Source organism: Glossina fuscipes, unplaced genomic scaffold (genome assembly GCF_014805625.2).
Source record: "Glossina fuscipes isolate IAEA_lab_2018 unplaced genomic scaffold, Yale_Gfus_2 60510, whole genome shotgun sequence".
In the NCBI taxonomy this organism is placed as follows: domain Eukaryota; kingdom Metazoa; phylum Arthropoda; class Insecta; order Diptera; family Glossinidae; genus Glossina; species Glossina fuscipes.
Genome location: NW_024002876.1, coordinates 82181 through 94205, shown reverse-complemented (window position 1 = coordinate 94205; position 12025 = coordinate 82181). Strand labels below are relative to the sequence as shown.

The 12025-nt window shown below is 34.1% G+C and overlaps 1 protein-coding gene across 7 annotated transcripts in view; it reads right to left on the bottom strand.

Annotated features, from left to right (window-relative positions):
- The window catches only part of LOC119643365, a 141506-nt gene that overhangs the window by 65639 nt on the left and 63842 nt on the right, over nt 1-12025 (bottom strand). For 5 of the 7 annotated variants that reach the window (XM_038042715.1, XM_038042716.1, XM_038042718.1 and 2 more), the window contains 4 exons: nt 10960-11034; nt 10619-10838; nt 10425-10545; nt 7538-7644 (listed from right to left, as the gene is read on the bottom strand). In XM_038042715.1, coding sequence (XP_037898643.1) covers nt 7538-7644; nt 10425-10545; nt 10619-10838; nt 10960-11034 — 523 coding nt within the window. The remainder of the gene's footprint in view (nt 1-7537; nt 7645-10424; nt 10546-10618; nt 10839-10959; nt 11035-12025) is intronic. The other 2 variants (XM_038042717.1, XM_038042713.1) reach the window with 1 other exon arrangement.

Sequence of the window (12025 nt, the reverse complement as noted above, 5' to 3'; positions counted from 1 at the left end):
GTACTTGCACGAGAATTATTTCAATAGAAAACAATGGAAGTTTTCTTACACTCCACGTCCGCAACTTTCCAAACGCAACGCTTAAAGAGTATCATTAGCCACGACGTGCAACCACATAGGTTCGCAAATCTAAATGAGATCACCCTAATAGGCAGAATTCTAGAAAAACCCTTAAATAATATTCAAGAAGTCTTTCGTAGGCTAAGGGAGGCCAATATAGGAATGAATGTGGATTACTGCCAGTTTATCCGATGAATGATGAAAAGTACCTACAACATGTGGTCAACAATCAAAGTATTCAACCCGCTCCGGCAAAACTTCAGCCATCAGCGATGCCACCTCCGAGAATGCTTTTCCAGCTCATCGAATCTTGAAGAGAAATACTTGTTAGACAATAAACTGTCAAACCGACTTTGTAATTTTAAAAGCTAATGTCCCATCCTAGCTTGACCAGACTTCTCTAAAATTTGGATGTGCGAAGTGTTTAATTTCTTTCTAATTAAAAATAGTGACGCAATGAACACTTATAATAATAAAATATTCTGTAACAAAGACGCAAACGATCGCAATTTATTGTTAATAAGAAACTCACTTTTACTTAGCAAATGTGTTAATTAATTTCATGTCTCCCAAATTTCTGTAAGCTTACCAACCTACACACGTTACAAACGGCTGTAAGTGATGTCGGAATAGGAGTCGTCCTAATGCAGGTGATAGAGGAACAAGAGCATGCTATTTCCTGTGTTAGCAGACATGTTAATAAAGCCGAAAAGAATTATACCGCCATGCGAATGGAATGTTTGACCAAAATCTTCGGAACCCAAGATATGCAGCCATATCTGGGGCTATGACTTTAACATAATCGGGGACTATTTGTCGCTTAAGTGGTTGAAATCGAAAGATAATCCGACGAGAACACTAGCTAGATAAACGCTAAAGCTCCTATATCATAACTTTACACCCCAGTACCGCAGTAGAACCAAGAACGTAGGGGCCGGTTAATATATCGCCGGTTAATAACCCGCAGAAGAACTGAACTACCCACATACATAGCACCGAATGCCAGACGTAGCTGAATAGAAGGGGAGAAAAGATATTTGAAAGCCGACTTAGCGTAGTTTCTCGGGTTCGCCATAGTAAACAGTCAGTTATATCGGCGCATCCCCCGATATAGTGCCGAATAAGAGGACTCACCACCCAAGTCATAAAATAAAACTGCGATCGACCCAGTTTTAGGCACTTAGACATCAGAACCACCATCAGCGGAGTGTTCAGTTATTGTAACTGGCCGAGCACGTTTAGAGAGATTGCAAAATATGTCAGTAATTTGGTGTTAACAGAATTCCCTGGCCTGACACATATATGGCAACATTGTTGACAAGCCCATAGGATTTTTGAATGGTACCATACTTCAAACAATGCATGTCACAATTTTATGATATTTTAACAATTAATTTGCAGGTTACAGTTGTTTTATTAATTCCAGTTTTAGAAAGTTCGGATACCGAAAGTTTGGAGCTCGTAAGTTCATTAAACGTTTCTCTTTGATGAATAAAAACTTCATTCACGATCAGGATGGGCTATGGTCACCCGAATTAGAAGATTGTTCCAGAAAACGTAAAAAAGTGCACAAAATCATTTTGAAAAACCGAAAAGTAAAATTGGCTGAGATGGCTAGCGTCCTAAAGATGTCAAAGGGCAGATCACTCAGCATTTTGCGTGAGCCTTCATCCATAAGAAAGCTTTGTTCGATGTTCATACTAGAATACTGCTGATTCATAGTGTTTAACGCTGTGTAGATAAAGTACAAAGATATTTTTCATACTATATATGGTAAGGAATGAAGCGTGAATCAAAGGGACCAAAAAAGTAACGTCAATAAAACGACTGCAACTTATAAGCAAATCGTCAAAATGTAAAGAAACTTTTACACTTTTAGTTTAAAGACCGTTAATATCCCGAAATCATATGAATCTATCGACAGTGTTATCGTATATTTGTTAGGCCGGTAGCCCATTGTTTGATATGGTAGATATCAAATAGATCTCTCCAAACAACGGCAAAAGTAGATTGAAAAGTAACATCACCCTAATTTTAGGGGAAAAACGTTTTTCTAAGATTAGTGAGGAAAATTGAAGTTTATTGCGTCCAATAAAGTCGCGGGGCCAATGATACCATTTATTGATTTAACTAAGAATAAAATACCTATGATATATCTAGGTTTTCTTGAGAAAAGTACTGATGCCGATAGCAAACTACATTCATAGAGTATCAAAGAAAGTAGTAGGTCCCAACGGAGATTTCTGTGGTCGAAAATCAAACCTTTTTGAACTGAGTCGATTGCATTACGGCATCAGTGGTATGGAAGCAACAACGTAAAACGTAAAAGAAAACAAGTGGAATATAAATAGGTAAAAATAACACCAACAAATTTTTTAAGTCGCAAGCGGCGACACGACTAAGAGGCAAACAAGTGTTAGAATAGTAAATAGGCAATGTGTATGGAAAAGTTATAGGAACCAAGCCATATCCGTGTCTATTAATATTAGTCCCAATCATATATACCATTAATTTCTAGGGCAAATGACTATTATGAGCCAATTTTCACCACGAAATATTTACCATATGAATCGTTAGTTTCCATGGGTACGCTTAATAAGAGACAGTGTTCAAAAAACTTAATACCCATCTGTTCACATGTGCAAAGCACCGCTGCTGAAAACATAATTTGGTTTAAATAAAAGGAATACAATAAAATATAATCGCAACCGGAGATAGAAACAGCCGAGAGTAAGACCTTCATTGTTGGAGAACTGTTTGTCTGCAGTCAGACCTGGAAAACGTTAATTCAATTTAACATTCAATTGCCCAATAATTTGTAGAAAGTCAATAAAAATCTTAATACAAAACTACTTATCATTAAAAATCTCGCCAATATGAAATACTGCGGGCCACACTGAGATGTATTTGTTGAGATATGATACCGAATAGTCTGCCAATGCAAGTTATAATTCGCAATGCTCCGATAACATATTATTCGCCCATGCAACAAATGTTACAAAAGGAAAGCTTTTTGCTCAAACTCATACCTTTGGACATATAAACCACAAATCTATTGGCTTAGTCTATCTCCATTCAACATACCAAAAAACTGGTACTTAAAAAATGCTCTAGATTCATAGGTTTGTAATGCGCACTGTGATCTCCATAATGAGGAATGTTCAATTACCAAAATAGAAAAGCCAGATAAAATCTTTTACTTACAAGCTTCAGTAGATTTTCCGAATGATGCTTACGCATAAAAATTACCAACATTCACTAAAATTTCTTGAGGGCGACGGCCACGTAGATAAGTAAATTGACCCCTATATTATGACTTCCATGATTTACGGAGCGATATGATCAACATGTTGCTTTGAATTTGTAAAAAGTAAAAAATCTGCAGCTGTTTGAAGACCTTACGATGCAGTTACTAGCTTTAACAACGAGAGTGAGCATAATAAAAGGTGATGAAATTAGTCGTAATGACTGATTTATACTACGAGATTTCCCGTCGCGTTCCAAACAACTTAAAGAAGAAATAAATGGAATTGAAATTATAGAATTGACGCCTTTTACAACATATACTATAATCAGCTTTAAAAATCATCATGACACATATTTCATTATAAAAAGCTTCCATTAAAGAATTAAGAAAGTCATTAAGAAAACTATAAATTGAATATTAATGGATCCCAGATCCCAGGTCACAGCGGTTTAAGTACCAATGAAAAAGCTGACTTCCATGCACGTGAGGCTCGGTTTGATGGTACGGTTTTGTCCATAAACTACTCCCCCCAACGAAGCTCTCCTGTTAATCAAAAAACTTATCGTAAAAGAATGGAAAGACGAGTATCATGTTTTAGCTAGAGAAAAAAGTGACCGGCTTTTGTACAAAATGTACCCTTTTTTAACACCCACACTTCTACCTAGAGGAAAATTTACAACATGGGAATTTAAGGTTCTTCACCGCCTTATGAGTACTCACACCTACGACAAGGTATGTTTTAAAATGATCAAAGTCTTCTCTACTGATATTTGTGAAGAATGCAATATTACTGAGTCTGCCGAGCACCTTTGTTTTCAGTGCAGAGGTTTGAAAATCTTAGACAGTCTTTCAGCATATTTAGTTTGTATAACAATTTATATGAAATATTTCGTGCTGGTAACTTTAGGCATTTGACGCACTGACTGCCTTTATCAAATCAGCTGATTTTTCGTTCTAATTTTACATTCATAATTTGGTTTACAATCACGAATCCCCTATACTTTTTTCTTTTTTCGGCATTTCTAGGCGGAGCTTTGACTGTACAGTACCAAGTACGGTGTTTTATGGGTTGACAGCAGAACAGAGCTTCTCATATTGAACACTCTGTCACATCAGTCTCTCAAAATTATCAACAATGGCTTCCAACTACGTTACTGGATTGTGGATCTAATTTTAACTTAACTGGTCCAATCCATTTCCCAACAAATCAAAAACAAAAGAATATTAATGAAACCCAGCAAAGCTTTTGGGTACTAGGGGTATGTACTTAATTTTATTATCGCCGCCACCAAATCTATCGTGCTATTAGTTGTACTGGTGTCACCGGATGTATTAATGCCTTCCGCAAGTCTTATCAGCTATACTGGAACTGGACTGTTTTTTGTGTGATTTTTATGTATTTTAGTTTTAAAATATTTATGAACTATTGAGGCATACCTGTATGAATCGAAAGCGATAATAATAGCAATTTCAATTGGTACATATGAGGAACTACATAAGAAAATCCTTTATTTAGTATTTAGGAAATGCAAAGGGCATTTTCTGTCAACAAAATTGAGGGGATATATGGTTGTCTTAGCAACCCGAAAGATATTGTCTAAATGTGTAAAGAAGTTCCTGAAGAAAACTTCATTGTGAAAAGCTGCACGTCCCGAAAAGTTTGGAATATAAGATAGAAGTTGTGGTAAGTTAATTGCAGCCCACTAGCTGAATTCTCTGTGTCACCAAGATGTGAACGGGCTGTAATTCCCAACCATTTTCTGGCGAGATTGCCTAAATCAGTTTGTGTTTATCTCCATGTATGTATCTCATTACGTACATATGTCTTCGAAACCAATAGAGAAACCTGTGGGTAATATCACCAAGCTTGAAATGCTGTGCAAAGAACATGTGGGAGGCGAAGTGTTTTCCTCAGTCAATTCGTAATTACAAATTATTTCAACTGCTTATCCAATGCAAGGAAACCCTTAGCACTAAAGTGTGTACGGCAGCGAATTGCCGTTCAGACGGAATAAAAGAGTAACGGGCTGTTCAGTTTCAAAACTAGACGTTCTGGTGTACGATGCTTCGAAAAATTTACGTTTGGGGTAATGTTGATAAAACCCCCGTAATTAGGGGAGAAAGGGTAAGGATGAAACGTTTATGTATTCTCGTATACGAGGAGCAAAGTAAGCGGCTAACGACGTGTCAAAAATGGCGAGCAGGATAAAGGGAAGAGAGAAAAGACATCATATAGCAATTATAGTGATCCTAACCTTCGAAGGTATGCATAAAATCTCATTAACGCTACTTATTTGACGTACTACTGTCAGTCTAACACCATTTAGTTTCAATGTTATTAGCCTTTAGGTGGAAAAGCTATTACATTTTATTATTTATTATATTATTATAGGTTAATTAGTCTCAGGTATAAGACATATGAGTAATTACATTCGTTAAAATTTTTGTTTCGAACGTGTTATTCTTCTTCATGAATCAACAAAGGATTTGGGTGCTTGCTTTTTTTAAGGCAGTCCGCTTTAAAAAATAGAAATACTTCTTGTATGTAGTTGGTCGTCATGACTCTTAGTAGTTGTTTTGAATGCTATTCTCCAAATTGTTTTTGTGGCATAAATTCATGCCGGTCATAAGTGAATCACTTGAAGACAAGCTTCTCAAAAGGGAAGCAAACATAGTGAACTCGAAAAATCTTGATGAATAAATAAAATTGAACTACAGTAACTTGCTCTATCACTTTTATACGGTGAACGACTTAGTCACAATAGTATATATTCTTGATCAGCATGAAACGCTGCATTGATTTAGCTTTTTTTCGAACCTGGCAGCCTACGAAGCTATTATAACTTTAAAATATTTCCAGGAACATCGAACGCGGCCTTAATATTTTTGCATTCACCTTATTAGCTTTGTCCTTTAATAAATATGTCCAGAATTAATCTTTTTAGTTTGTTACCACGTGTGTAATTATATCTTGATTTTAAGCATAAATTTGATTTTAATTAAAAACTGCCCTTATTTTGCTGTCATAGCAGCAGAGAAATTTATCTGCATACTTTGTACAACTAGCACCCGCCCCTGTGCGACTAGTTTCTCGTTTCGCTCGCTGCTACGAGGTGCTTTAACAGAAACCTGTAGAACACATGTAGTTTTCCACCCAAAAATCTTAGAAGTGCTACAGTGCTAATCAGAATAATTGATCAGAAAATTTAGTTCTATAAAATTCCGTGGTCGAAATAGCCACGAAATTTTTCCTTCATCTACTATGCATAAAATTATATATATACGATATTTAGGTTGCCTTGAACGTTAACACGTGATCTTTTCTTTGACTAAAATTCCAATTTTCCCCTACTCTTCGAAACCATTAGGTGATCAATTATGAGATGACACAATGGTCAGTCAGAGTCATTGATTAAATCGTCATTAGTATTGACTGATCCATCAAAGCAAGGAGCATCTTAAAGGCAATCAAAGAAATTTACGAAGTCACTTCGGTTACTGCATTTATTCCTTTCATTACTTTAATTTATTCCCTGCCTTCATTGTTATTCAACAAAATCGGGTGGTGAATATTAAAAAACTTGGGTCAAAGCGAATGATATTCAATTTTCCTTTAGAACAGATGGTTTTTTTTGGACGCATTTAGTTTAATTTCAATTTATTTGTTATAAACAAGGAAAAAGAGGCAGTTAATCATAGGAATTGACCCAAATCAATCGTAATCCCCAGGGTGAAAAATTCCCACACTTCTCCAAAATTTGAACTTGAAATGCTAAACTTGTGGTCATTTTAAAGTCTTTAATGCGCCAATTGTGTTCAGCGTCTTAATTATCCTTATTTTTTTCGTTCTTCCAGCTCAACTAACTATATCCGTATATTCATACCTATGTGTAAATAATATATATATATATATATATATGTATTCACATAATTATGTATATATATATTTAGTTCAATAATAACTAACAGAGATGTGTGCAAATATACACATTTATGCAGCATGTATTTATGTATACATATATATATACTGGTTCTTATTGAACTAAAAGTTAGATTAAGTGAACATATTACGGTAGGTTATTAACATTTTATTAAAAAATCGCACTCTCACACAGATATAATCCGTAACCACATCACGCTCATTCACATACTTACACGTACAAGCAAACAAAAATTTAATAAAATATATTAAAATTTATTTATTACTTAAAATAATAATTGGAACCAAACCTGTTATTGCTATTTTAGCTGACCATTTGCTGGTGCCATCCAAAACGCTTTTTTCGACCGCCCTCATGTGTCCTATATGTGATTTATCATCAATGTTGAATACAGCTCTAAAGAAAATATTTGGTAATTGGGAACATGAAAAAACAACATCGCACTTGCATATGCAATATATTAAATACACAGTATGTTATCGTTGTTGTTTGATGCTATAAAAGTATATAGAAATTAGTCCACCGAGTAATCTTCATAAGTACTTGTCATTGCAGTATAATCAGCGACATTTAATTTAGAGGATTGTGACTCTCACCTACCCACCACCAAGTTTTTACACTATATAAATAATCACGTGCATTCATGATTTGTAAATTGTCAAGTTGCTTTGACATACTAAACAATGAAAAATACGTTAACTGATTTTCTTGCACATAAAGTAACACATTCAAATTGTCATTGTATTGTTGCATTAAAAAGTGAATCATCGCTCTCTTTAACGCTCTTTCAAACAATTTAACAACAAACTTTGGGACGTTTACAAAATCCTTGATTTTACTCCAAAAATACCTTTTAATCCACGTTGTGCTATATCTTCGAATAATTTATTTTTTCAATTAAAATTTTTAAACAATTTTTGAATATTTCACAAACTTAAATACCAAATATTTTCCAAACATTCCTGCAGCCTGCACTGTAGTGAATTAGTACTGAGTCTGAAATCATACAGAAAGTTGGAAGAATAGCAACTTTTTATCATCCACGTTCTGAAGCCATAACAAATGATAGGATCTGTTGCACTACAAAACCTTGTTCATATATTCGTTTAAAATTAGAATTAGCAGAAATTACATTCAACAATTTATCATTGTGGAAAATTATTAGAATCAGGATTAACATATCGCTTATCTTCCTATTCAATGCTTCTATGCCGACCACAATAAATATATTTGCAACGCGTACACGTCTAAGAGACCGCTTAAAGTATTTTTATTCTTAATAAGACTGAATAAAGATAAAATCACGACATGGAAAATTAATCAAGAAAAGCGAAGGTGATCTTAAAATTTTTCCCACCTTTAAAGGTAAAAATATCGAAATCCAATTTCGATCGGTTTTCGTTTTCAATAATTAGACTCTCTCGCGGATTCCCAATCTTCTAGAAAGTCACGCAATTCCCTAATTTACCATTAATACTCTACGGAGCAGCAGCAGTTCGTTTTTGAATTCTTCCCAATTTATGTTGTTTCATAATTTCATGCATTTGCACAAATTTAATATATCCTTGGGCCAAAAGTGGCATAAAAAAGAGCATAAAAATGATAATAAGTATCTCATAGTCAACATATTTTTCCCTTTTTATAGGGGTTATATATTATGTTATATATATATATACGTATGATTTATATTATGCTTGCTTTATCTGACGTGTATATATTTCCTACAATATCATCGATGGCTTCCAAATATATATATTTTTTTGATCAATATAATATAATAAATAAGCCTGCTCGAATTTGTTTAGATGTTTTAGGAGTGATGATCCGTCCGCATAACTTGCTGTACAGAGATCATATACATAAGTACGCTAAATCCATTATCAACACAAAGCGAACACGTTTCATTTTCAAGTGACACATTTTAAGATTTATCGTTTTAAAAGAACATATAATTTTTTACTTCACAAATATGGTTTATACGCGTAATATTACATAATACATAAATACACAATATGTCATAATGGAATAATAAATATCATATAGTAAACGTACAGACAAGTAATCTTACATATGTAGTAGTTTTGACTTATGTGCTACATACGTCGTATAAGGCAAAGCAAATTATATTCTCCCTAGTTTCCCATATCGACCCCAGCTGAAAATAAGTTGTTAAGAAATGTTAATGTTGGTATGTCAACGTGCGTGAAACCTACAACTACGGTATCGTGTTCGAGCACTAAATTGTGACTCGGATATGCTTAATAAGAGAGAAGTTATAATTAACTTGGATCTCTTGATGTACCGCTAATTTCGACTATATCGAAAGGGCGGAAATGTCAATAAATTTTTAATTATAGTTCTGCTGCAAGTTATACGGAGGTCACTTAGCACTAAATGCACTTACGCAGACACAGCAAAGGTACTTATGTTATGTGATATTGACCAAAAACCTACATTTTAACCTTTGTGTTTATCTTTGGTTTTCGTATGAATATATCTAATTGATTGCGTTAAATTTTAAATTGCACTCAATTTTTCGGCATGATAAAGGCATTAGAATGTATTGATTTTTTTGTTGAGCATTGTGAATATAAAACACTCATGAAAGTAGGCTTTGTTTACCAATCTTTACGAACAAAATGCAGTATCGAAAATGAATACTTAAATAGAAAAAAGGCTCAGAATGATTTTGTTCTCTCTGCTTTGACTCGTGCAACAAATCTTTCTGTGTATTACATCAGGAACTGGAACATGGTACCTTAATTATCGAAAAAAAATGCTGCTAGTTTTTTCCACTTGAACTTGTAAGTATAACAAGGCCATGAGGAAAGCAAGCAGCGTAAGATGAGAATAGCAATCACACTCTTCTTAGTCGTTTTTTTATTATTATATCCGTGCTCCTTTCTTCTTCTACTTTCTCCCCAAGTAATAAAAAATTACGTGCGCATTTTCTTTTCCAGAGATTACTATGAGAGATCTCAGGAAATTGTATAGCAGTTGTTAAAAATAAATCGAAGTGAGGTTTAACTTGAAATATAAGAGATAGATAGTGACAGTGGCGGTGGTGGTGGTGTTCTTGGTGGCAGTGAGAGGGAGATGATGAGAATTTATTTGTGTTCATAATTGATTGCTGATGGTAGACTGGATATTATAAAATATCGATTTGACTGTCTTACCGTATCAGTTCGAATATTTCCGGTTTATCGCGCTCACGTTGTTTCATGCGTTCTTCCATCGCTTTTATAATCGAAATGGCTTTGTCCTCTGCACCGTGCTTCGTACTCTTTTCAGCTGCTCCTATTTAATAAGAAGCAAAGTAGACTGCTAAGCAATACGGAAATCGTTTTAAAAAATTATATATCAAGCTTACTTTGTAGGCAATCGGCATTAAGTAAATCCTTGCATTTCTCGTGACACTTAACACCGCATTCAGTGCAACGAACTCCTTGTCGTGCTATACCCCATAAAAGACCTTCACATTCATAACAATAAGTCGGTGACGTCGCAGTCCATAAAACAAAATTATGCGGTGTCGTTGAAGATATTGGATATATTAAAGCTTGCAATGCCTTACGGTATACATGAGTTTTCTTTTATGAAGTATAGAAAAGGTAAAATAATTAAGCGAATTGGAATGAATCGTAGCCGTTTGGCATTAGTAATTCTGCGTATGCAAAATATTTTATGTAAAACCGTCCACATTTCACTCACCAGCTCTTCATCGTTTAAGGTAGCCCTTGGTACTGCCGATGTTAAGCCAGCATTTCGCTTTGTAGCAGCCATTGTCTAGGAAAGTTTATGCGACTTAGATTTACATTCAAATTGGAAGTCTTTATTTCGTTACATTCATTATCTACACGTACACATCTTTATGTAAATATATTCTATACACATCCGACCATTAAATATTTTAAAACTGAATTTAAGTAAAAGTGAGAAAGCATACTATCAACATGCGTCAATCTAAAAATTTAGTTAACTTAAATTTTATTAAAGGAACGATTATAAAACAAAAAGGGAAAATAATTTCTGGCAGAAAAACAAATAATTAGAAGTTGAATTTATGGTAAGTAACATAATTACGACTCCTTAAATATGCTTGCAAGTATATGTAATAAAATCTTCTTAGTTTAAGAATTTATTTAAAGTATCTTTTGTGAACAATGCCTTTACAATTCTTATAGACTTCTTTTGTATGCAGTAACAAAACAAGAGCAATAAAAATCGGCCGTTAATTAGAAAAATTGCAAATCTATTTTCTGTTTCTTAACTAAAACACGACCAAAAGTGCAAAAAAGAAACAACGCTACCGAAATCGAGTGTTAGACTTGCCCGTAACAAGATACATTTATGTATATATTTTTAGGGAAATTGTAATGAGGTATAATAATATGCAGGAGTAACGATTTAAAGGTCTTTGTCATTTTTGACCAAAATGCAAATACGTCGATATGTGAAATCCGAGAATTTTCAAAAAATAAACAGCGTTCGAAGGAATCGTTAAAACTAAGCTTTAGTTTTTATTTATTAGGAAAAGACCCCGCCACAAATGCTAATAACCGAGACCAAACGATAAAGTACGATAAATCTTATAACAAAAGACTCTTGAAATTAGAATAAAAATATAAGAAAAACAAAACGTTAAATAAAGTAAAAATAAACCAACGGGTTGAATGAAAAACAAAGATCCAAAAAAGATTCGATTTCGCAGTCAAAAATTATTTATATAGCTATATAGTTAGCATGGAAACGTACGAAAAACAACCAAAGCTTCGCA